At 43.6% G+C, this 27,450-nt stretch overlaps 1 protein-coding gene across 1 annotated transcript in view; it reads left to right on the top strand.

Annotated features, from left to right (window-relative positions):
- The window catches only part of SNTB1 (syntrophin beta 1), a 192,711-nt gene that overhangs the window by 151,395 nt on the left and 13,866 nt on the right, over positions 1–27,450 (top strand). The window contains exon 4 of the mRNA XM_019552374.1: positions 12,534–12,673. Within this exon, the coding sequence (XP_019407919.1) occupies positions 12,534–12,673 (140 nt within the window). The remainder of the gene's footprint in view (positions 1–12,533; positions 12,674–27,450) is intronic.

The raw sequence follows: 27,450 nt of genomic DNA, 5'->3' as shown, positions 1-27,450 counted from the left end.
ACCTTTAAAAGGATCTCAAAACATCCCAGGGTGCCATGGCACTCTGGCTGAGAAGCTCTGCTGTAACTGGATTGATGCTGAGTGAAGTCACACAAATCATTGTGTTTGGGACTGCAGTCCTTGAGAAAACATCGTAACAATGACAAAGAAACAACTTGTTCTGTCTGTGCTGTTCCCTGCTATTTTTTGTTCCAGCACTTGTGATTTGTAATGACCCTCAAGTATTACAGTCAACTCTGTCAATGTGAAAAGGTACAAGTCACAATAAGCCATCGTTTTTCTGAGACTGAATATTAGAAAAGATGATGCAAAATAGAAAGAAGAATAAAACTTGAGACAAATTTAAGCCAGTAAGTTTTAGCTTAGATACTGATGATTACCTATCCTTCAGTATACAGTCATTTTGAATGACATTTTACATTTGCTTGAGCCATTGCTTAAAACTGCAAGCTGTTTTCAAATTGAAACTCCACCAACAGCGTTCAGTTTTGGTTTGGCTTGATTGACAGACTGTTCCTGGTCTTAGCGGCTTCCATTTCTCTACTAAATTGAAAAAGAAAACATGATGGCTGGGGGCATAGGTACTGATTTATGATTTAATATAGAGCCTAGTCTATCAATAGAATTGAGATTTAAATTGAAGTAAATGAATCAGTGGTGGCATGGGTTTGAATTTATGGTTTGTCTTTAAAAGAAACTTAGAAAAGTAGGGTTGGAAGGGGCTTCAGAAGGTCATGTAGTCCCTCCTCAAAGCAAGATCATCCCTAACTAAACTATCCCAGTCAAGTGGATTAACCTTGATCCTTTTCCTATGTAATTAGCCCATGGATGAGAAGAAAGTTACTTGTCCAAATGTCTATGGTTTCTGCATCTAATCCCATCCACAAGTCAGCTTTAGGAGATAAGGTGCAGAATTTAACCTGTTTAATAGTCCTTGATGTAAAGGATAGCTTTCTTATATCTTGGGAATTTAAAAAAAAACATTTTCAAGTGAACTAGTGCTTTATCGTGTCCTGCATTGGTTGAGAATGTGAAGGTGGAATGTAACTTGGGTAACAGTGACTGTGAAATGACAGAGTTCAAAAACCTAAGGGGAGGAAGGAAGGAGCGCAGCAGAATAAGGACATTGGACTTCAGGAAAAACAATTTTAACAAACTCAGGGAACAAGTGTCAGGGCCTCTGATCAAGCATGCCCAGCTAGACCAAGCACTTGAGTTATCACACCTGCCCCTGATCCCTGGCTAATGTGACTGACTGCCTCAGTTCTCTGCACATAGATTGGCTGCTGAAAGTGCCTCACCCCTTTTAAGCACATCTGCAGTCTCAGGCTGCAGCCTCAGTCTGTTCTGACAAGCCTCACCTTCACTGCGCTCTCTCTCTCTGGTTCTTCTGGCTCTTGAATTGGCTTTGGCTTTTCCTGACCTCAGATCTCTCCTGGAACTTGAAACCAGCTCTCTGGGCCCTGGTTTCTGATCTTGGCTTGTTTCCCTGTCTGTGTTTCTCAGATCTCCCCTCTCTGCTCTCCTGGAATTTGTTCCCTGTGTTCACCACCCTTCCTGTCCAGACTCCAACCCAACACTTGGGTAATCTATCCTGTCACTTTTCTGCCCCCCAGTTGCTCCTAGTAGCTTACTGCAGGCTTGGCCACTGACGTCCTGGTCAAACTCTCATATTAGATGGACAGGATTCCCTGGGAGGCAAGTCTGAGGGGGAAAAAGAGATCAGGAGAGCTGACTGTACTTTAAGAAAGCTCTATAAGGGTGCAGGAGCAATCTATCCAAGTGCAACATAAGAATGGGAAGTACAACAGGAGACCAGCTTTTGCTAGACAGTTATCTCTCTAGGGAGCTGAAACTCGAGAAGGAGTCCTATAAAGAGCAGGAACTTGGTTGTAGTATTAGGAAAGAGTATAAGAGCATCACATAGGCATGCAGGAAGGAAATTAGGAAGGCCAAGGCACCATTTGAGATACAGCTGGCAAGGGACATAGGAGGCAATAAAAAGGGATTCTACAAGTATGTCAAAAGTAAGAGGAAGAACAGAGGAACCATAGATCCCTTACTGAATGCAGAAGGCAATATAGTCATGGATGATTCAGAGAAGGCCAAAGTATTTAATGCCTGTTTTTACTTCAGTCTACACAAATAGGGGCAGCTACCAAACGACAAATACGAATTGCAGCAAAGATTGGGAAGGAGACAAACTACATATAGAATAAAGGCAGAATAGGTTAGAGATTACTTAGAGAAGCTAAAAGCTTTCAAGTCAGCTAGGCCAGATGAGATGCACCCAAGGGTACTGAAAGAATTGTCTTAAGATAATTTCAGAGCACTGAAGCCACTGGCTATCCTCTTTTAGAACGTGTGGAGGTTGGGTGAGGTTCCAGGTGACTGGAAAAGGGCAAACATAGTGCCCATCTTTAAGAAAGGGAAGAAGGGGGATCATGGGAGTCATCCTGACCTCTATACCTGGAAATACCATGGAGTAGATCCTCAAGGAATCAACTGTGAAGCACTTAGAGGAGAATGAGGTGATTAGGGACAGCCAGCATGGATTCACCAAGAGCAAGTCATGCCTGATCAACCTGATTTTTTTCTATGATAAGGTGACAGTCTCTATGGGTGTGGGGAGAGCAGTGGATGTGATATACCTCAACTTAGCAAGGCTTTTGACACTGTCTCTCATGACATTCTCATTAACAAGCTAAGGAGCTACAGACCAGATGAAAGTAAGGTGGATACATAACTGGTTGGATCATCGTACTCAACTGGTAGTCCTCAATGGCTAGTTGCGAGGAGGTATCAAGTGGGGTTCTCCAAGGGTCTGTTCAGGGTCTGGTACTAATATCTGTTTAATATCTTCATTAATGATTTGGATGATGGGATCAAGTGTCTGCTTAGCAAATTTGTGGAAGACACCAAGTTAGGTGGAGGTACAGATACTCTGAAGGGCAGGGCTGAGATCCAGAGTGACCTGGATAGACTAGAGAAATGTTCCACAATTAATCAGATGAGATTCAACAAGGACAAGTGCAACTTGAAGCAGAATTACTGCTTGCATGAATACTGACTGGGGAATGAGTGGTTGCAGTACTGCGGAGAAGGACCTCAAGGTTATAGTACCCCACACATTGGATATGACCCAACAGCGTGTTTTTGTTGCAAAAAAAGCCAACAGCATTCTGAGTTGTCACCTGCAAATTAAGAGAAGTGATTCTCCCACTCTATTTGGCACTGGTAATTTGGCAGTCTCCTGAAGAACTGTGTTCTGTTTTGGGGCCCCGCTTTAAGGGTGTGGACAGTTTGGAAAGAATACAACGGAGAGCACCAAAAATGATTACGGGCATAGAAGGCATAACTTATGAAGAAAGGCTGAAAGAATGAGAGTTATTTAGTTTGGAGAAAACTGAGGGGGGTATAATAACAGTTTTCAAATACTTAAAGGGTGAGTACAGAGGGGTTGGAGATGGGCTTTTCTCTATAGCTGTAGGGGACAGGACTAGGAGCAATGGCCTCAAGCTGCAAGAGGGGAAATTTAGGTTTTAGATTAGGAGGAACTTTCATACTATTCAGGTGGTCAAGCAGTGGAACAGGCTCCCTAGAGAAATTTTCGAATCTCCATCCCTGGAAGATTTCAAGAACAGGTTAAACAGACACTTGGCTGGGATGGTTTGGTCAAGGATGATTCTGCCTTGAGCAGGGCAGGACGAGATGGCCTTGTGAAGTCCCTTCTAGCCCTACTTTCCTATGATTGCTATGTCTTGATTATTACTTTTTCCCACAGTTGGGTAAACACTGGGCCAGATTAAAATAGTTCTTGAACAGGCATGTGGCAGTGGCAGATTTACCCTTAACATACAAGCCTTATCTTCACTTGCATGCCTCATTCAAGTTAGCATACAAAAAAACCTCAAGTATAAAATAAGAAAGGGCTTTATGGTCCATCAGCTGCTCTGTGGCAAATGTCTGTGTGCATGCTCTTACCCCCTGGTAAGGGGAAGTGCCCTGGAAAGAAGCCAGGCACCACTTTTTGCTCTAGGGTCCTAGACAAACTCTATTCTTGTTCTTTCATCCCTCTGAGAGCTCACTGCAGTTCAGCTGCTTAGGTTCTGTGACTAGTGCTGCCCCCCCAGCTCCTACAGGAGCTTACTGGCTACTTGGTTGCACGTTGTGTGCACTCCAAAGACTTCTCACTCTAAATGGTTAATAATGACAGTTTCCACTGCTAGCATTATCAGGTGCAAGCATTTCTTTTGTTTTAGCCATCCTACTTTCAAAGCATAATTTTCACCCTGACAGTCCCCAGTATCAAACAGGTGAGGTGTGCATATATAGACTCTCCAAAATGGTATAGGACCCAGCAAGAAATGCTGCAAAACTTTCTCTTTGAAAAGACCTTTCTACCCCCAGGAGAATGACACTCATAATATGTGCAACCCTGTATATATAGTATATCTAATATAGGGTAGATATAGCTATACCTGTGCACACCCCTTGCATGCATGTCGTAAGTTACTGATGTAAACCGCACCCTGCACCAGAGTATCAAGTGTAATTAGGAGGATCCAGCAGTGACCTGATTGAATGCCAATTTTGCTTGACGAGTCCAAAGTTAATGATTTTTTAAATAAATCTAAATAATAGGTTTATGCCCTCTGCACATACCTGTTCCCATTTCTAGTCACCAGTGTCATTTTCCCTGTGTTCCTTTCCTGAATGTCTCCTGGCTCCACTTGGGGTATTTGCCAAGATTTGAATGCTGCTGATATTTGTGACACTTGGCACATTTGTTTAGGCTCCCATCCCTGGTATCTGCCTCTCGGTTCACGCTGTCAGCACAGAAATCAGCATTGCAGATGTGCATGTGTAATCACATTTTTTTTGCATCACTTATTCTTGTTAGATACTCACAGGATGTAATATTGTGCCCTTTGGGGAATTTTGTCTGCATTGACTATAATCCAAATCTGATAATGGAACAAGCCTTCTTTGTGCTGCCATTGGGATCAGGAACAGAGAGGGATGAAAAAAAGACACATTTTTATTAGTTTTCTCTATAAACATTGCTCAGATGATTTCCTGTTTAAAACTACAAAGTTCAGAAGTAAAATGCAACCCTTACTTGTGTTGCGTGGGAGGTGTTAATATCTGTCCCTGCTTATGGCTGTCTGTTCCACCCACTCTTGTACTGAAATTTACCTTGAATCAAATTGGCTTCTGTGAATATGAACACTGCTTGGCATGATTTACCTTGCTAGACCTTCTGTGTTGCAATCATTTTGCTTCAGCCATCTAAATACTGTCCAGCCGCAGCTGTTGCTTTCAAGAAGTGACAGGCAGCTTTCTGTCAGTGAATCAAATTTGTTCTGAATGTGGATGGAATTGTTCATCAGAAAGCAAAGAAAAGGAGAAAAAAACCAAACCCTGCAGTAGAATATATGCCAGCATCTAACGAAGTTACTTGAAAGAAAGTTTTCAGAAAGTTCTTTTTCTTATTTCACCTTGGGTTCCCGATGAAGTAATACCACAACCTCTGGCTTTTCTAAACCACTTTCTGTAAAGGTAACCTGCTGCCATAACAATAGTCCTCTTAAAGGCCACATCTTGGATGTTTGCTGAAATGAAGTCTGCTGGTAATAGATAATTTGTTTACCAAACAGGGAAAGTAATTGAAATGGCCCTTTTGAGTTAATGAAAATATAAAATAGCTTTCTAAAATAGTCCAAGGACTTTAATTTAATTATCTGTGAGCCTCACAGATTAAAAGTACGCTTTCATCTGTTCCTGACAACCTGAAATAGAGAAATAACTCAAATTTAAAAAGAAAAAGACTCACCAGAACATAAAATAACCTGGAGGATGAAAGAATAAGAGGCCAGAGCTGATGGAGGTACAGATTTACTAAACCATCCCTTCAAATCATCTCCCTTTACACCAGTTAGCTGTGTGACTCAAATTATATCAGCAAAAATTGAAAAGGTAGTAAAGGTATGTTGTGTTTCAAAAGACATTTTCCCCTGTAATAGTGGAAAATACCCTTTGAAATACTGGTTTATGTTTGTTCTAGATTGGGTGGGAGAGAAGAGTTGTTATACTTTTAGGCCCAGACCTACAAGTTACAATGTCTGCGCATGCAGATAGTCCCAATGAAACCAGGAGGACAACTCACATGACTTACACATGTACTTTAGTGCAGGAGAAAGTTCTTAGGGACTTTGTTACAGCACAGCCCTTGGTAAAGGGAGAGCTGATGTGGAGGCACTGCTATAACTGATGCTTCATAACAGGAGGTCGAGCTGCATGGTGCTAGTTCTGTTGGACGTTGAGAGTTGGTGGCTATTGGATCATACCTTTGTCCCTATCTGAAGAGATTAGAATTGACAACGGAGTTTACCTAAAGAAACCCTTTTGCTCAGCATAATGGAAGAACTAACTTTATGTCCAATCACTGCAAAACTGTGTAAGGGTAGATAGGAATTGAGCTAGTACCATAGCAAGGGTGGTGCCAGCGGTGCAGTGACATCAGGTACCCTTGCATGGTAGGTGGCAAAGCAAATATAAGTAATGTTGGGTCATAGCATGTAGGGTGGCACTCTGCACATGAGCTGCACCAGGTGCCAAAATGCCTGGTGAAGTCTCTGGCTCAAGCATACTATATTTTAATCTAAATTAATTTAACTTATATATACCATTGTTCATGCTGAGTTAATAGGACACTTCCAACATTTAAACCTATAATGCATGTTTGTCTTCCAGTTCCTCTTCTAGTTTTGTAAAGGCAAAAATGAACAATATTACTAGTTTGTTTTGGGGACTATTTTAACAGCCTCATGGTGAAAGCAAACATTTTACCTGCTCTGCATGAGCTGTACTCCATTTACTTACAAGGGGTGAATATTCTTCTGTTCACATTTTACAGGCAACCCGCGCTTAACGTTGTTTTGCTTAGCACTATTTCTCCATAGCGCTCATTTTACATTTGTACCTGATTCCACTTAGTGCTCAGCGGGTTTTGTTATAATGCTCATGGTTGCCATCTTGGTTCATCAAAAACTTGGTTTTGCTAAATACTATTTCTGCTTAATGCTCGTTTTTTGGGGGGAATCAATTAACAGCACTAAGCAGGGGTTGCCAGTCATTAAAAATTAAATGGCAGGATTTACAAATGTCAGGCTGTTCAACTGGCAGCCCACTGACCACATCAGGCCTGTGAGGGCTTAAACCACAGTTTCCAGGCTCCTGCCCAGCTGCTACTTCCCCCTCTCTCCTGCTGCAAAAGGAGCCAGAGTCTCTGGGCTCTGCCTCCCTCCTCCAGCATCCGCTTTCCGCCTGCCCCAGGCGGTGGTGCTGCACAGCAGTGTGGGGAGCTGAGGATGAGGCTGTGGTGCACAGTGGGGGGGCCTCAGGCACATGGTGCAACAGTGGGGGAAGGATCACAGGGGTGCAGTGCAGTGGGGAATGCACCGGCATGGTGTAGAAGGGGGCTGCGGGCATGCAGTGGCAGGCTGGGAGGGGTCATGGGCTTGTGGTGCACCAGATGAGTCCACACAGAAGCGCATTGGGGGGGGAGGTACAGGCCCACAGTGAAGCAGTGTGGTGGGGAAAGGGCATCCATGGGCTGTGCAGCTTGGGTGACTGTGGCTCACTCACGGGGCATGTGGCTCCTGTCCTCATGGTAGCTGGACAACCATGGTGTAGTGTATTTTGTTAATACCTGTGGTTAATTGGTTGATGACGCTATCTTGATGATTGGCGAGTTTGTGTTTTCCACTTTTATATGAATGCTTTGAGATTTGTACGCTTGCGTGACTGGATTAATTATATGGCTGTTGCATCCAGGGACCAACATGAAAATGAGATGTTGCATCTCAAGAGACTATCACAGCAAGAAAATTATAAATAACTATAAAGGGTCTTCTCAAAACAATTCACTGATGAACCTTGAATCAGTTTAGGCTGCTTTACCTTTTAATTAAAATGGAGTCATGAATGACTAACTACTTCTAAAGGAGCCTAAAAATTGATACATTTAATTTGAGTGGGAAACATGCTTCATTTGGGGGGTTTGTTTTTTTTAAGAGATGATCTGAATCTGAAATCTGACTGATCCAAACTTGGGCAAGTTTGTGGGATTTGGGTGCTGGAGTTGTGAGCCTTTCTGCAGGCTTGGGGACCTTACAGGTTCCTGGCTGGTCTCTAAAGTTGCCAGTTCAAGCAGAGTCTGATTCTGGTTCTGTCCTGTAACATCAAAGGCTCCTTGCACACGGCTCTGTCATTCCTGTCTTTCCTGGGCTGGGTTTTGCATGTCCTCTGTATTAAGTCCCCAGAGGTTTTCCTTTCTCAAGTATTTTTTGGATGGAGGGATTTTTTCGGTCAGTGCCTTTTATGTGTTTCCAGTTTACCCAGTGGGACATTTCCATGGCAGATGTCTTGGCGTCATCCTAAAAAATTTATTCCATCCATTTCTATCTTTTTTTTTTCCACTCAGTTTCAAAGATAAAGAATTCTTGAAGACTCTAGTGAATTTCAGTGTTTGTTTTAATTTCACTGAGTTTGATACCTAGTATTTTTCTGCAACCTTTGCAACAGTGTGGTACAGTTGTGAACACACTGTCATATAATATTATCTAATATAAATGTCATACAATATCTTCATCTGGAAAGAAGAAAAAATTTGGTGAACTTGTGACAAGGCTGGGCTTTTCTCCTTGCCCTTACTTGTCAGTCCTACCCCAGCTAGGGTGACCACCTTTTCAAAAGGGCCTGCCTTCCCCAGCCTTTCCCTGCCATTGCCAGCACTGCCAGCACAGCCAGACCAGAACCAAGCAAGTAGAGTGGGGGATGGATGCAGGCTGCCCATTGTGGGCTCAGGGCTCCCTGCCATGCTGCCTTTCCATCAGGAGCCCTGCACCAGCTGTGTACCTCCTGCCTACCTGGCAGCAGCAGGAAGCACAGCTCAACACTACCACTACCCACATTGCTGCCAGGAGGGCAGGGGGTGCCATGCCATGATGGCGCAGCCAGTGACAGGCCCCCGGGGGCAGGGTAGCAGGTTGGGGAGCCCTGATCCCACAGCAGGCAGCCTTCATCCTCCCCCACCCCGCACACAAATCTGGGGGGGGCACATGCCCCCCACCCCCTGGACTAGCCACCCATGGCTCCATCCTGCTTCATGCCCTGACTGGGCAGAGTACCCATCCCCTGATCCATTCCCTGCCTCACCGTGGGGGTCTCAATCTGCTGCCCCCTCCAGTCTTCCTTATCCTTCCCCCCTAATAAACTTACCTGTAGGGAGCTGGTCCCCTGGGTGCCTGGCTGTTTCCAGACATGTGCATGCGTGTGGATGAACATGTGGCACCCCCTGCCTCCCACTCCTAGTGGCCCCTTGCAGGCTGGAACACTGCCAGTTCGCAAGGGGAAACCCACTGTCCCACAGTCATGCAGTCTGAGACCAGGACATGAGGTCCCCATTGCAGGAATGTCCTGCCTAATTAGGGACAGGTGGTCACTGTAACCCCAACCTACTCTACCTCCTTTTTCTCACCTGTCATGGTAAACAATGTATTTGGAGGGAGGCTGTTATCATGGCTTTCTTACTGCCCTCTTAGCCCTGCCCACACTTTGCTGCCAGTTCCCCATCTGCCCTCTTTTGGGCCTGTCCTCCTCACTCTCTCCTTCTGTACCCAGCTGTGTCCCATGTGGCTGCATAGATGCGCAGGGCTGGGCTGGGAGCACCACACCTCTGTGGGCAGGTAGCTATGGGAGGGGCTAAGATTAATTTTGGGAGGGCTGTACCCCCCCCAAAGCCCCTCCAGCACCACAGTCCAACTGCCTGCAGGGATGCAGTACACCACCTTCCCCCCCCACCCCCCACTGAGGCATGGCATGGCACGGCACGCCTTGCCCAGCCCCCACCCCCAGGCACAGTGCAGCACTCCTGGCCTGGCCCAGTCCCAATCCTGCCCCCCAACCCCATTGGTGAAGGGGCCCTACATCTAGCTCGCAGGAAAGCAAAAGCAAAGTCCCTGCACTAAACTTGGCAACATTTTTGTCTCCCCACCAGGGAGACAAAACCACAGCTTTTGTTTCCCCACTGATGAGGATCCTGGGGGGCCCTGATTGGTTGTGGCCCAGGCCCAGGCCCAGCTGACCCATCCATTAATTCGCCTATGGCCTTGCATCCCTTGCAGGTTGCTCTCTGAATTCTGTTTCTGCTGTGAGTCTCTGCAACCTGGCTTCCAAAAAACATATGCCACTCTTTCCGTTGTGCCTGAGTAAGAGGGTTTGGGTTTCCTGTTACATTTGTCCATGAAAATCAAAGGTCTGATTCTCATTTAACCTAAGACCCTTTCATATTTACATTCAGGTTAAGATTCTGTAATGCTCCAGTAACACTGGAAATGTCAATCAGACTCCATATTTGAAAATACCACTAGATTTAATCAACTAACACAATACACAAAAACGTGATTCTCTCATATGATGATAAGGATGGCCCAAGCAACAATATTTGGTTCTAGATCTTGATTTTCATGTCATTCAAGGGGATCTCATGTTCCAATTGAAATACAACCTGCAAAGCAAGCTTTTAACCAGCGAACTTTGGAACCTGATCCAAACTCTTCCATACTTTGAAGAGTTTTGAATCATTGTTTCATTTCAAGACTACATCCACAATAACATTTTTACCTTTAATTTGAAGGAGATACTCCAGTATTGAGGTTTATTTGCAGAGGGGAAGCCATTTTGAGATGAGAGTCACCAGCCCTCAAATCAGCCATCATGGAGTAGAAGCCAAGGGTGTGTGTGTATGGTACTGCATTAAAAGCTATGAATTTAAGGGGGAGATCCTTTGAAAAAAGAAGCTGTATTTTTTGGGGGAAAATTAGCACCAAAGTAACAATAATACAGAAAATAGTTCTCCTTCTCCAAATTGAATTTTATTGTCATATGGAACCTGTGTTCAAATAAGCATATGTAAGTGATGTGAGGACATTGCTACCAACTGTCTTTACTGTTCATGGTGGGAAAAGCCTGTTAATTAGAAGGCTGAACCATGGTTTGGAGTGGGGGGGAAGGGACAGGGGGAGTGGGGTATACTGAATTGGAACTGCAGGCCGGCTTATTTGGGGTGCAAAGAAGCATTTGCCACACCCAGTCTAGGTGTTAGGGGATTTATTTAAATAAGCCACCTACACCTAAACTGGCAGCAGGTGTTCGGTGCTGCTAGGAGTGCCATTTTACATGCATTTGCCACTTCTAGGAGCTGCATGGGGAAATTAGAGTAAGTAACTGGGGTGGAAGGAGGAGCAGGGAGGAGGGTGGTTGCTGCATTGTTAGCAGGGAAGGGGTTGGAGGGCTAAAAATAGTGTGGTCAGGGCTGAGGGGTGGGAATAGCACAGCCTTGGGACTGGGGCAAGCCGCTGGGATTTCCCAGGACTAGGGCTGTGCAGCAAATGCATGCAGGCATTAATGAGATCAGGTTAACTTTTTCTTAGGTTGAGTTAACCTTTCGTAGATCAGATTAGTTTAATCTGATCTCAGTCTAAATTAGTGCACGTATTCAGGTGAACTAATTTAAACTGGGTTTACCATTTTTTGCCTGATTTTAACTCCTGTGAAAACCTTCACAGATGGGAATTTAAATTGACTTAACCCTAGTTAGGCCAATATAAATGTAATGGCTGTATATACCCCAAGACTACTGAAAGTAAATTGTCCAATCTGAACATGAGATACAATTTGTAATTAAATTCACATTTTTGAGAGATTCTTGCCAATATAAAACCTAACCATTTTTATCAATGTTGTTGCAGGAAGAGATAACATACAGATTATAAGTTTCAGTTAGTTGATTTCATCACTAGTATTTGCCTAAAATATTGAGTGTGAACCTTGAATCACTATTGAATATGTTGCTTGCTAACATAAAAAAGCAACATATGGCTATTTTTAGTGCATGATAATAAGGCGTTATCTCCATTAAAATAAACTGGAGTTTTGCCATTAACTTCCATAGAGCCAGGATTTCACTCTTGATCATACATGAATGCAGGAGCAGGCTCATAATAAGGACAGAAATGAGAGAGAGGTCACCAGATTATATCCGGTCATTCCTACCTCCCCATTGAGGAGTATTTCCTACAGTATATTTTCAATTTATTGTAGCTACTTATTGAAGGATAACAGATCCCATTAGATACAAAAGCCAGTGCTGTCTGACTTTTCTTCCATTTGTTTCACTTTTATAATAGCCCATACTAAGTGAAGGCTATAAAGAGGCAAATTTGAATATTAATGACAGCAGCAGATATTTGTTGATCTTACACTTGAATTGATTCTGCTGCATCTAGTGAAAAAATCAGGGTAAAGTTTCAGAGCCCCAAAATAGTAAAACTGTTGTTTCCTTATTAGTCTTTTCAGCCAGAACTTGACTTGCCCACGCTGGCGGCCTCTGCAGTTGCAGGGTGCAAGCCCCTGCTTCTTGCACTCTTCCACATGCAGCATCTCATTGAAACTGTATTCTCTTTTAGGTGCCAGGAGAGAATGAGAAGCACTGGAAACCAGCACTAGTTGTCCTGACTGAGAAGGACCTTTTAATATATGAAAGCATGCCACGAATGAAGGAAGCTTGGTTCAGCCCTCTTCATACCTACCCCCTGCTAGCAACCAGGTAGCTTAATGTTTTTGCATTTCAGTTGTTGCTGCAAGTGGTTGAGTCAGTACTGGGGGCATGAGTTCAAGTCCTACTTTAAACTGCCAAGAACCCTAACCCAAGTGAAAATGTGGACCTGGTCATTCAGGCTGCAGAGTCAGTGGCATCAGGCATGGTGCCAGCCACATCATTCCATTATGTGCCACAGGCTACAGAACTGGTATGCCTTAACTGCGCCAGGCTGTTAGGCTTAGGTGAATCTTTGATTGGTTGCAAAGTGGAAGAAGAAGTACTGGAAATCTCAAAAAAGCTGCATTTTTGTCTGTGAAATTTCCAATCCAGTTTGCAGGCCCAAGGGCCTGACATAAGCATCTGATGTTTTGAATGCTTATGTGAACTGCACCTGAAATTCCTGCCCATGAGGTCAATGTAGTCACACATTGCAACTATTGGCAGGAACCACAAAACCTAGTAGTGTTTCCACAGCTGAATGGTGGGAGGCTCACCCACCCAGGGGTATCCAGCTCCGTCTAACACAGAGGGACAGATGGTGAAATATCTCAATGGATGGAATGCACAAAGGGTGTTGCTAAAATGTTCTCTTTAATTAAAATAAATAACAGTGAATGGGTTATGTGCTCAAATTGTTAATTTAATGAATGCAGTACTTTTACATGTGCAGTAATGCAAAGTAAATCTGGATAGGTTTTTCAGTGGTGAGTAGTGATTATGAATGTTCAATCTGAGGCACCTTTCAAAGTGTCTGATTTTTAGTAAGTACCAGCTTCTGAAAATCAGGCCCCTTCAAAATATCTGAAATTAGTCCCCCCTGGACTCTCCACCTCTACTAATGAATCACTAGAAATATCTTAAATTAGTAGAATCACTATATAAATGTTCCTAAACTTGCCTGTTTTAGTTACTTACATGCAAATAGTGCTTGGATTTTTACATCATTTTTAATAATAAGTTAAGTAGTCTACTTGCTAATTTAAAACAGGGAGACCTGCTGAGAGAAAATCACCATTACGGCATGGATAGGAGTTTGGTCTCCATTATCCTTTGTGTCCAGAATGTGGACAAGCATAATAGAAACGCAACTTGTTTAACTGAACGAGGTGGAAGGAAAGAAGGGATTGAATGAAATAGTTCCATACTTAGGTTTGTAGGAAAATAGGGCTAGAAGGGGCCTAATGAAGTCATCTAGTCCAATTCTGTCCTCAGGGCAAGATCACCCTATTAAACCATTAAATCTGTCTAAACTGCTCTTGAAAATCTCCAGAGATGGAGATTCTGTAACCTCTGTATGTAGCCTGTTCCTGTGCTTGACCACTCTCAAAATCATCCCAACAATACCATCACTAGTAGTTGTCATTTGAAAAATGATTGCTCAGGTAGCACGCAGAGCACAAGTGCACACTGTTGTCCCCTCATGGTTTTTCTGCATTGTCTGAAGTATTTTCCAGTTGTGCTACATACTTCATGCTGTCCTAGATCTCAGAAATTGGCTTGGGTAATGTATGGTGAAGTTGCATCTAGAAGCGAGACCATCAGACCAAGAAGTATCAGCCCTTTGGCTTCATTTTTTTTTTCACCACACATGTACAGAGCCTCAAGCTATGGAGAAGTAGTCTGCATTTGTTTCATACACTGAGCATTATCTATGGTTTTTGACACTAGCTCACATCATGTTTGTCTGCCAGAATGGTCTTGAACTGGTGAAAGAACTGCTGCTCTTACTGTCTCTGTTGTGCTCCAAGTCTGTATTGGATTATTTCTCAATGCCCTTCCATTCAGCCAGGCTGGTATGAGCCAGGCAGAAATAGTGGTGTCATCAGTTGCAAGCTCATTAGTTCCTTGTACTACTTGTTTACCCCACCAATTTTTTTTCCTAACAGTCTAGGATTTTGTTGCCCAGTAAGTCAAAGAAAATTGAATATCAGTGGAAATACACTAGAGTTTATTCTGGACTAGTCTGTGTATACACAATAGACTTTCAGACAGCCTTAGAAAAAAATAACTTTCATCCTCATTTGCCAGTGTTAGCATAATGTAAGGTGATCGAGCTTTGTGTTACAAAACACAGGCAAGCTTGTGATCTCAAGCTGCTTCAAGTCACTTAAACTACTGACCTTCTATTGCATTTATTTGAAGTATTAGATTTCCTGTTTAAAACTGGATAAGAGGTTGCAGCAAGAGCCTGTTAGAGCTTTATGATGTACCAATATTGTCACCAGACTCTGGCCCTGTTCCTAGTCCAGGGTATGTGGCAAGGGTGAAACATTTCATAAGCACGTGATAATGTCTAACAAGACCATAGCATTGCAGCTGCATGACTGGGCCACTTTTGGGATGACATATCACATCCCATTGCAATATCTTCATTTATGGAGGATGTCAGAAACTTCTCATGTAGTCCTGGAAGGGGACAGTACACAGCTGAGGAAGCTGAAGTGAAACTTGACATGCGGAAGTCAGATTTAACCTTTGTCCATGTTCCCAGACAAAACTTTTAGAAAACATGAACAACAGACCTTGCATTAAGTGATTCCAAAAATGATCTGTGCTTTCAGGTGAGGCTTAAAAATAATCAAGAATTACAAAACACATACTTCATATGGCCTTTTTTTAATTTTTTGTTTCCTCTGCTTGTGAGATTTGTATCTTACCAGCATATTGATATTACTGCAGTACATTGAGCGTGCTGTACAACAGGAAAAATCCTTGCCCAGGAGACAGAGACTGGAGACAGTTTAGTGTCATTAATGCTGGCATGTGAAGTTACATGCTGTGAACTGCACAAAAGTCCACATTGTTCATCTAAATCAAGAGGGATGGCTAGACTGTTCCACTTAATTTGAGAGTATGATTAATCACAGGCACATTGAGTCATGTTGGCAGGACAACGAAGGGAACCTTCATCATTGCTGTTCTTGCTGTACCTGCTTGAGGAACTAAAAGTAGCATCTCAGTTTCTTGGATTTTCAGTTTAGTACTTGGAATGCAATGCTTATTTTACTGCTGATGAACTGTGATATGCCAAATGAAGTATTTCATATTTCTTTATTACTTTCCCTTATTTATTTTTCTTCAAACCCTCAGCCAGAGAGTCAGTGCTCTGCTTAAGCCCTGTCTGAGCTCTTCTCTCCCCAAAAATACATCTGCTTAACTGCCAAAAACCATCTTCCTGGAAATTTCCCCCCTAGATCCAGGGAAATTTTTCAAATAAAACTAAACTCCATTTCCAGAGTGATTTGGGAACCTAAGGATGACTGTACACCTGCAGAAAGACTTCTCTGATGCTCTGTAATTACAGCGCATTGGAACAGTGCTAATTAGCATGCCCCCGCCAGCCTCCGCATCTCATGTATCAGCATCCCTGCACTTCAAAATAGCTGGTGCAATTAGCTTTAGATAAAGCACCCCCCCCACCACCATTTTGAAGCACGGGGACACTGATACACAAGATGCTCCAGGGCACCTTAATTAGAGCGGTTCTTTGAGCTACTGTAATTAAAGCTCCCCTCCCCCCCCAAGCATGTGTAAAAACGCCCTAAATATATGTCCGGTACTGTGAGTCTTCCCATTTTTAGCTACCCAGTGACCCAGCTTCAACAGGGTGGACAAAGGCTACCTTCAGATTTACATTGCCCAGGGGCTGGCAATTAAGGCACTTTTGCTTGGCAGTGGGAGATGTGGACTGAAACCCCCCCGTGGCTGAGGAGAACCTAGAACATGGGTCGCTGGGTAAGTACCTGAACCACTAGATTATTAGGCTGGAAGGTGGGTGGGTTCTCCTCCTCCACCGAGACTTCTTCAGAGCCAGCTGGATCGCCACTGAAGATTAGGAGAGCTATGCATCTGAGCAGATTAGGATTGCTCTGTGGGAGCCCATTAGGCTGCCCATTTATGATAAACAAACTGAATCTCCCTAGGTGGATTTGGATCACACTCTGAGGCAAAACGTGCTATTTTAGGGGAAGGCATAGAGGTGGAACGGCCTGGAGCTATTTATTAGTTGCTAAGTGTGAGTAGGTACCTGGTCACTTCTGCAAATGAGACTAAAGCACTTCAGAAGACTTCAGCCTTTCTAAGAGAAATACATGACAAAGACTGCTGACAGTGCTAGGAAATAGTCAGAAATTCTTATGACAAAAGCAACAGCCTTTAGGCTCATGAGAAACCTTTACTTCATCAACTCTATATATGGCAGTCCACTCAATGAGGAAGGGAAATTATGTATTTAACTGGGCAAACCAGACCAGATGTTCCCAATGAGAACTGTGGCTCATCACTAGTACTTATCTTCTGTATTGTATCAGAAAATAAAATTTGGGGAAAAAACAACACAGCAGGCTTATGCACACAATCAGTGTTGTACTTGGCTGCAGGTGGGGAAAGCATCATTCACAGTCTGTGTGATTTTACTTTAGGAAGCCTAGAGGGTGAGCAGGTTGCACAGAAACATAAATGTTGTTGCCCTGCATGTGGGTAGGTGAGTGCTCAGTATTTGGAAATGCCCAGATCTTTTTAGACACTCACCAAGTTGTGGTTTTGGGTCACCTCACATTTGACATTTATGCTTCTGATTAAGCACAAAGGTCAAGTGTGCTGACCTGGTGGTGGGGGGAATATGGGAATGGGCAGTGGATCTCTGGAACGCTGGAGGCCCAGATGGTGCTCTGTAGAGCATACACACGACAGGAAGCCAAACGCGTCTAGATCAACACTCGTTGGAATGACGTACTGTTTGGAGGCACTGTGGCACTTCAGAGGGCACGTACATCTGCAAGGGGCATACTTTGAAACACTTAAAAGGCATTTGAAATTCTTCAGGTGTGACATCTGTCTACAACCGAAACTTCCTTGGTCCGTGTTCTTCTAGAGCTGCTTTCCTAAATGCTCTGGCATGCTCCATCTGTTACCTTGTATGATAATGGCGCCAAGTACCTCAGCTCCGTGAACTAGTGCTGATCCCAGCTCCTTCCAGTAATTGAAGTAGTCCCTTTCTCAAAGAGGAAACCACTCTTCGTTCATGGGCATCACAATGGACAAAAGATCATCAGAAATGTTAAACCTTTTCTTAACCACCCCTGGGTATTTCAGACAGCAGAGAAAACAGAGGAGTCTCATATTCAAAATGAAATTTGCATGCCAACACAAATACACAGGTCCCAAAGTCAAACCGACTGTGTAAGATGACAGGTTCCTAAAACCATCACACCTGTTGGTTTGGGGGTGTTTTTTTGCTTAAAACCCAGTGGGACTTCTAATTTGTCTGTCTGTTGTACAGCACATACACAAAAATGCATGCAATATGCTACTGATACTGACTGCAAAGTTCATATTTTTGTCAGTGACTACCAGGGATCCTGGTTTTCTCTGTTTAAAAATTGCCAGTTCTCTGATTTAAAAAAAATTGTAAATTCTTTGATTAAAAACCCCCAAATCCATGTTTTCCCAAGTTTAAAATGAAACACCTATCTATCTATCTATCTGTAGAACACAATGTTTTATTAATATATTTACAATTTTAAAGCAATTTGGAAGCCTACCAGTGCCTCAGTCACTGTAATAAAATAAATTCTGAATATTTATAAATTTTGGTATTTGATTTTGGGCTTTTTATCATAGAAAATTAGATCTTTTCCTGCCTACTTGGTTCACCAGGATGTGGATCCAGCTGGAGCTGTGACCCCACCCCCCCTTCACTGGTTTGTGGCACTGAGTAGCCCTGATATGCTGGTGTCCTGCCTATGCCTTTGCCCCTCACTCCCCAACCACAGCCCCTGGCCATGCTGGTGCCTCTCACTCTCTCCCCCCGCCCCAGCATGGCGTGCGTGGCCATGCAGGTGTGCTCATGCTGTGCTGCCAGGCGCGCCTGCACGGCCACACACACTGCACAGCTTAGAGGGAACGCTGCCCCCAGCTGCCAGGGCTACAGGGCCAGGGACCTAGATCCGCAGTGCCTGAACCCCTGGCTGTTGCCTGTAGGAGGTGGCAGCTGCCATGGTGGAGCAGAGTCTGGCTCCCCCTTCCCAATGTGCGATACGGCTGGCAGCAGCAGCTAGAGGCAGCAGCAGCTAGAGGCACAATGTGGCACTGCCACCCCCGCTGCTGCTGTGCAGGCTGGGGGCATTTCACCATGGTGATGCGGGACTCGCAGCATCAACACCAAGCTTCCCTGCCCCTCTTTGCCCTGCTGTACTGTGTCCCACCCACTGGGCTGTGGAGGCCCCATGGAGGGCACCAGGGTGGGGAGCCCAAGCCTGCAGCAGGCAGCCTCCCCCATGCACAAATCTGGGGGAAATGTGCCCCTCACACCCCACTGGGAGTGTGTGCAGCGGCGGGAAGCCAACCCCACCCCCACTCTCCTGGACAAGCCACCTTCAGCTCCATCTTGCTCCCTTCCTGGGCACCACAGCCATGCATTCTGGCCATGGGACTCAAGCCCCACACGCAGCCCCGGCTGGGCAGCAGCCCCAGTCCTGCACAATTCCCTCCCTCCCTCAGTATGGGGGCCTCAATCCTGCTCCCCAACCAGACTTACCTGCAGGAGCTGCTCTCCAGGCTGCCTGGTGACAATGTGCATGTGTGCATGCACACATGAACATGGTGCCCCCTACCTGACTGCCCTCCTCCCATTTCCTCCAGCCCCTTGCAGGCTGAACTCTGCCAGCCTCCAAGGAGAAACCCACTGTTTTCTGTGTTCTTCTCCTTTAAAGGAGAAAATCTGGGTTTCACTATGTTCTTCCATGGTAAATGGAAAACCCGGATTCCTAGTGATTATGCTCCCACTGGCACATTCTCTAATATCCTTCTGTGCATTGATTAGTGCAGTTCTTAACTTTTTACCTGGGAAGTTTGCAGACAGTATGTTGCAATCTTGGCTGTTTCTATCTTTCAGCTCTTTATGAGTCTTTGGGACAGCATTTCTGCTTACCTAAAGCATATTTAAAATGCTACAGAAAAAAATTCAGTGACAGAAACTGTACAGCCATGCTTAATGCATTTGAGAACGAATGAGCAAAAGAAATTGAACTCTAGCAGCATAAGGGTTAGAATATTTCTAAAGTATTGTACTGCAGAATTTCAGCATGCCCTTCTTGTGTGCTGGGCAGTTTTCTACTAGGAATTATCTTTTTTTTTTTTTTAATGCTGGCGTTGTTTTGTTCATTTGAGAATTTTTTTTTTAATAAGTTGAACATGTGGATGCTAAGCGCTCAAGCAAGTCCTAAAATCATGTCACCATCTGTACTTGCTGCTTTGGATGGAATACATATGATGACTTGTATAAAACAGAGCTAAAGGGATTCTGGATTTTTTTTATATCAGGAGGCAGAGGACTGGAAGTCAGGGCTCCTCAGCTCCAGCCCAGACTCTGGGGCTTTTTGATCATAACATCTGTTTTAGTTTCCCTGTGTCAAACAGAAACCAGAAAACTTACCTACATGACAGCAGTGGGACTTGTATGTTAAATGTTTATAACATGCTAAAGGATTCAAGAGCTACCTATGACAATGTTTCAGTATTCATTCCATCATAGTAGATATGAAAATAATCCTGATTTAAGACTGGATCTGCCCCTGCATGCCCAATCTAGCAAACAGAGTTACAGCCTGCAGGTCAGATAACACGGAAATGAGGGCCGGGGCTGGATCTGGCCCCTGATCTACATGTTTGTAACACTGCCGTCCCATTATGTGACCAGCAGTCTGTTGTGAGAACCGTCTAGTTCCAGAAACATTATTTGTGCTATACTACTAAGATAAGTTTTCAACAAATGCAAAGTGGAAATAATTTTAGATCTATCTTGTTCTTTTGCTGGCAGAGGGTCTCGACCAAACTGCTTCATCTGTTAGAAACTAATTTTCTCCTCTCAGTTCTTCCATTTTTCTGCTAAAGAACGGCTTCTTAAACTAAACTGAGTCTCATGCCTGGAATTCCAGCTTTCTGTCTCCTCTGACTGGTTGCTCAAGTCATCCACTCCTCCTTTTCTCTCTCTGCATGCATCCTGCTGATTTCTTCCAAAGGGAAATTTTCAAAATACAGCATAACTTCCCCCTTCCTGTGATTTGCTGTCTTTTTCTGTTTTCTCCTACAGTTCTCTTCTCCCCTGTCATAAACACAGAAGTTTCTCTCTGCTCTGCTCCTTCTGCCCCAAACCTATCCCACCTTTTACCCTCATGCTCACTCTCATCCTCTCCTTTATTCTTCTGTTTAATCTTTTACTCTCTTCTGGTTCCTTTGTCTCAGAGTGCAAACATGTTTTGTCTTTCACAAACATGGCTTCAGTCTTTCCCATCTTAACAAGGCCAAAGGCAAAGTGGATGTGTTCAGTACAGCAAAACTGGAGATGCAGCATTTCTAACAGTGGTTTTTGTGTGATCAGCATGGTTAGCTATGAGGATGTGGGGGGAGGGGTGGCAACATTTATTTGTCCAAGGCAACAAAAAGGCTAGCCCTCTATACTAAAAAAAGGCCCTTCCCCCTTCTTGCCATTTTGCCTTTCTACCTACCCTCTTTCCCTTTCATTGCTAAACTCATTAAGTGCACTGTTTACAGCCCCCGTCTGCAGTTCTTTTCCTCCAGTTCCACTGTATGCAGTCTCCAGTGCAATCTTCACATCAAAGCTCAACTGAAACGGCTCTTGCCAGAGTTTCTAGGCACCATTTCCAAACCTCAGGACCGGCCCACAACCTTCATGCTTCTAGACCTGGGCTTGTCTATCATGCTCTCAATATCTTGCCTTCTCTTAGCTTCCATCACTCTGCGTCTGGTGGTTTTTCACAGTTGGTGCTGTTGTTCTTTATAGAGCATGGCGTATGCACTGGCGAGTTATTTGATGGCAGAGTCTGACGTGCGAGTGACAGTCCTGCCCACAGGAAGGGCACACCCATGTACTAGCAGTGCTCTGAATCCAAGCGCTGGATTCTTTCCTTCTCTGATGCCTGTCGTCACAAGACTTGTTCCAGTTCACCTCGCAGTGCCTCGCTCCATCTGCAGGCAGACTCCACCAACCGTAGCGGCATTCTGCATTCCTTTCCTAGTCATCCATGGAGATTTCAAAGGATGCTAAATCATTTTTGCAGTCGTTGTGATATCTGCGCAGTGGCCTGCCTCTCTCTCTAGACCCTCTGCAAGTATAGCACATTCTTCAGGATCCTATGATCAGGCATTCGCTTGACATGACCAAACTACCCAAGTCTTTTCTTACTAATCACTGTTCCCATGAATGACATACAAACATGATTTAACACTTCCACATTTGTTACCCTGTCTTGCCATCTTATTCAAAGAATTTTATGCAGGCATCTGATATGAAAGCTGTTTAGTCTTTTGATATGTTTGGCATAGGTTGTCCACATTTCTGAGCCATATAGAAGAGTGGATAAAACATATGTCTCATAAATACGGATTTTTATTTAGTTGACGGTTTGTTATTGTTCCAGGCTCTGTCTTGCAAAAGATTGGCTGCTTTGCCAGTTCTGTTAGTGAGCTCAGCATCAAGATTTATATTGCTGGTAACACTAAAGCCAAGGTAGAAAAATTGGTCGACAACATCCAGACGAGTACCATCTAGGGTGATATTTGGAACTGGTTCTGAAGAGCCTTGATGCATGATAACGGTCTTCTTCAAGCTTATTGCTAGCCCAAAGATTTTGCATGAGTTGGAGAATTTGGTAATGAGATGCAGAGCATCAACATTGTAAACCACAAGGGTTGTATCATCTGCAAACAGATCTCTTATGATGATGTCCTTCACCTTCGTCTTGGCTCTGAACTTTACAATGTTAAACTGTCCTCCATCACATCTAATGCTGAGATAAATACCATCTTAAACATCATGGAACACGCGTTGAAGTAGGAATGAGAGGTAAATGTTAAACAATGTGGGAGCCAGTACCCAACCCTGCTTCACTCTATTGTTGATGAGGAACGAGTCAGACTCTCAGTTTTCATACATTACAGTTGCCTTTATGCTATCATGTAAGGATTTCACAAGGTTTAGCAGTGTAGGTGGACAACCAACCCTCTTCAGAACTGTGCAAAGCCCTGACTGACTAACTGTGTCAAAGGCTTTTGTAAAATCTATAAAAGCCATGTACAGTGGTATACAGTTCTCTGCACTTTTCCTGCTGCTGTCTTACAGAGAAGACCGTATGGTGGACCTTTCCAAGCAGAAGCCACACTGGCTCTCAGGATAGATTCTCTCAGTTAATGTTTGAAGTATAGGTAAAAGAATATGGCTTAAGATTTTTCCTGCAACGTTGAGAAGAGATGTACCACTGTGGTTATTACAGTCACTTCTGTCTCCTATGATTTATAGAGTTGGATGAAACGGGCATCCTTGATATCTAGCTTCCATCACTCTGCCTCTTATGGTTCTTCTACTGTCTCTCTAATCTTTCTAACCTGTTCTCTGGAACAGGGGTACTAAACCCCCAGCCCATGGATCACAGCCTGCTCCCAAAGCTGTGTCATCCTGCCTGCAGGAGCTCCCCACAGGTCTGAAAATTTGGCAGCAAGGGAGTGGTGGGCTGCTCCCCTGCTGCCAAATTTCTAGACCAATAGGAAGCTCTACACACTAGATCAGGTGCACAGGGTGACACAAGACCTGATCCTGGCATGCGGGGCTGGTGCAAGGTGCCAGGGCTTGATCCCAGTGTGCAGGGCCTAATACTGGTGCACAAGGGTGGGTGGAGGTGGTATGGGGTGTTGGGGCCTGGCAGGGGACAGTGCAAGGCTTAATCCCAATGTGTGGGGCGGGGGGGAGGGGGACAGTGCAAGGTGCCAGGGCTCAGCACATGGGACTTGGTGGCCATGGCACAGGGCAGGTCCAATCTGGATATAGAGTGGCCAACTGAGGCCATACAGGGACCAATCTAGATGTGTGGAGCTAAGCAGAGGCAGCATGGGGCCTGATATGGCTTGTGCACCAGCCCTGCACCACTCACCAGGCCTGCATGCCAAAAGATCCTGCTCTGGAGGGTCTTCCTCATCCCACTCTAAGCCGTGTCTAAATCTGCAGAGTCTTTTTTGTATGTTATCTCAAAAGTGTGGCCTTCCTACCTATGCAGACAGCTAAATCTTTCATTCAGGCTCCCATATCTTCATTACTTCAATGTCCATATCTCTGGCCTTGAAGAATGCCATCTTGCCCTGCTCTTGTCCAGCCTGCATGCTATTCCTAGCCTGTCTCTTTGACCTTATCAGCCTTCTGTATACTTCCCCCCACTGGCTACCTCATCTGTCACATCAAACATAAACTACTTGTCTTCCCTTCTAAGGCCCTTTGTGGCATGTTCTACCCATAACATTTCATTAACTACTGAGATGTGAACTTTGCCTCTAATTGTTACATTTTCAAACAAGCACTTTCATGCTTTTTAAACTGTCACTTCTCATTTCTGGAGGAACTCTCCATAAACACCCATGCAGTTTATCAGCCTACTTCAAAAAAACCTTATTTTTCCCAGTTCCGTTCAAAGGTTAAGTTGCTGGTATGATGAGACTACTGGCGATTATGCTGGCCTATGTTGTCTCATTGGCTTCTTGTACTCCTCTGACCACCTGCATTCATCTCTTTATTTTTGTCTTATACTGGTTGGGCAGAAACTGCCATCTTATTATGTTTGTAGCATCCCTATAGCACCAAGCCTAGTGGGCTCTAGCTGCTGTACAAGTAACATTTTCTCCCATTAAGAGGATCTAAAAGTTTTCTGTTTTTTTAGTCTTCCAGTGCTGTCATATTAGGGGTAAGATTAGTATGAGTAATTGAGTGAGGATAGCTTTCCAAAGGGCATAGCTCTTCAAAAAGAGGTTTCTGCTTGGAAGTCAGAAGGAGTGTCTTGTGCAGAAAAGGAGTAATTTTACACGATTAGATTCTGAAAGGTTTACGTTGCACTGAGCTGCAGGATGACTGTTGATAAAGAACTTACATCCACTCCTACAAACATAAAACTTAAGCCAGGCATCTGAATACCAGCTTTCAAAATCCTCTCTGGGGTGTCATTAAAGATTTCACTGTCATTTTTGAGGGGGCTGTTAAGATTTTTCTGTGTTGCAATAAATGCCTGAAATTCTTTTCATATTATTAAAATGAAGTGCCAACCTACCAGATTCCAGTGCCAGCACCTCTGCTTTTCTCGATGTATGACTAGGGAAGAACACTAAAAGAACATAAAAAGGAGACTAGGGAGTGATCTGATAAGATTGAAAGCTAAACTGTATTCATAGTTCTCTGGGGAAGGTAAAGAGGGGGGCATTTAACAGTAATTGTCTATTGCTGATGCACCTTAGCAACTTAATCCTGAGCAAACTCATTCATAATTAACAACATTCGTGTGCCCTCTGGTGGCTGTTGTGGGTTCTGGAGAAAATGGTGTGGAGAAGGTCTCAGTGCTCTTGAATTGCTATTGTGTGTGCTTCCTAGGGATAACCATCTAGGTAACTTCAGGTGAATGCATTGCCTGGGATTAAAATTTTATGCTAATGACCAACTTCTATTTTAACTTTATAGTTCTTTGTGCAGTGTTCACATCTGAATCACTTTCATATGACTTGAGAATCATTTGGGCTAAATACCTTAAGGGTAATATTCCATACCTGCATACTGCTGAATACTCTTACTGCATGATTTTGCAAAACATGATCTCTAATTGGATGAACAATTGATGCCAGGAGGAGTCAGCTTTAACTAAATGAATTTAAAATGTTATTAGATTTAGATGAGGATATTGTTGAGGATGAATATAGTTCATATCAGATGTGTCCTTTAGATTTTAGTTTGTCTGATGTGGCTCATGGCTGCCAGTACACTATAGAACTACTAATGTTAGTAGTGCTGCATTATAGATGTTACAGATAAAACAGGATGCTGTTTTCTTATGGAAGTAACCTAGGTTGAGGCAGTTAATAGACCTGGCTATGTGGTATCAAACTAATCGCATACAGTGTGACAAGTGCTATAAAATACTTATTAGCACAGTTAATGAACTCTATCCATGACAAAAAGGATGAGACAGAAAGTACCTGGAAATAGTTTACTAAAGTATGGTTTGCTATAAGAAATAATGCTAAGTCCGTCCTTTGTTAACTTAGTGTTCTATATCAACTTGACATTTTAAGGCTTTCATTTAAGGCTCTTGGTCTGCCTTACAGTTACTTGTGTGCATCACTAGGGCATTGGATTGATCACTTATACCCAGTGTGCATTTGGGGAAACTGAGGCCCAGAGGTGTGTGACTTTCAGAGAAATTAAAAAGATCCAGGAAAATATCCCAAAGGACTCACAAGCCAGACCCCATGTGCATATTTTTCACCATATTGCCCTGGGAGTAGATGAGAGCTGTGTACAATAAGCTGCATCAAAACCCATGGGCCTCACCACAACCCGTTTCCTTGTCACTTCCTCTGACAACTGGCAAGACTGCCATAGCAGTGCACTGTCTGCTGTCTTCAAAATACCCGCTACAGGCAAGGGAGCAGTAAAGTTTGGAAGGAGGGGCTGGTGAAGTTAATGAAGGCTCAAATCATGCTTGCTTTACCGCAAGAATGAGGGAAGCCAGGATGACACAGTGCTGTATGGAAGAGGTGCCCTTCTCCGGGTAGAGATACCCTGGCTGTGGTTAAATAAAAAAGGAAAGATGGTTACAATTCATGGAAAGCTTCCATATTGGTAGTGAATGATGGAAGCACATTGGCAAGGAGAGAAACCTAAGCTGGCGCTGCGTAGGTAATGGAAGTAGAAGAGTGATGTCCATACAACAGTGGCTATTGGCTTCTGGTACCCAAGCTAGATTTATGGCATGGGAACATGCCCAAAATTTGGGAATAGAGGGCCAGACCCACAAGTGGTGTAAATTTTAATTTTTTACACTGGCTGAGGATCCTGGACCATTAATCCCTTTCACAAATCTCCCTGCTGTGTTGCAACTACACTGTCCACAAGCCACAAATGGGGAGTAAAGAGGCATTTCTGAAACTGCCACATGCTGGGGGCAGTATTCCAGAACACAAGGATCTGAAATGCTTAAACTCCTGCTGTTTCATGTCCTTTTCTTTTTTAAATACATTGTCTCTAGTATAACAGAACATTTTAATGATGTCTGTTACAAGGAAACCATTCTTCAAAGTACAGGACAGAAATTGCTAGCTGGAAGTTAATATTTAGCAGATTTATACCCAGGATGACCTTACATTGCAGGTTTCCAAGAAGTATTTTATTATTATATGTAGTCTGTGGTTTGTGTATAAGATGTATCATTTGCATATAGCAAGATAAACAGGATACATTCCCTTCCCGTCCCTAACGGGACAAAATTCCCTTTCTCCTCAGGTGTCAGTTTTGTAAGAATTGTTCTGGTTTTGCTTTACCAACCTCTCTGAAATGTAGGTGTTTTAACTCTCAAACTGTATAACGTTTCTGTTATCCATCTTTACAACTGAACTAGTGTAATGTCCTTGAATGACTTCTCCACGCTCCTGCCTTCCTCTCTTGAAAAAATATGGATATTCTCAAGCAGAAATGAGCTACTTGGATGGCAATTTTATCTTAAGAAGACTTTGCCCACAGTTAGATTTTTATACCTAGTGAAAAACTTTCTTTGTTCACATTAAAGGAAAATGTAGTTTTATTTTTTTCTGTATTTAAAGCAAAGTACAAGAAAGAATTTCCTTTGAAATTCTTTACACTTCGGAATTACTAAAGGAAAAGATGCACAATATAGTACTTAATATCTGTTTTAGGTATTTCATAGGTACTTGTTACCTTGTTCCGTAGCATAATTTAT

The sequence above is a fragment of the Crocodylus porosus genome, unplaced genomic scaffold (genome assembly GCF_001723895.1).
Source record: "Crocodylus porosus isolate Cpor-Errol unplaced genomic scaffold, CroPor_comp1, whole genome shotgun sequence".
Taxonomy (NCBI): Eukaryota; Metazoa; Chordata; order Crocodylia; family Crocodylidae; genus Crocodylus; species Crocodylus porosus.
The sequence above is the reverse complement of the archived record's forward strand: the minus strand, read 5'-3'. Positions and strand labels throughout refer to the sequence as shown.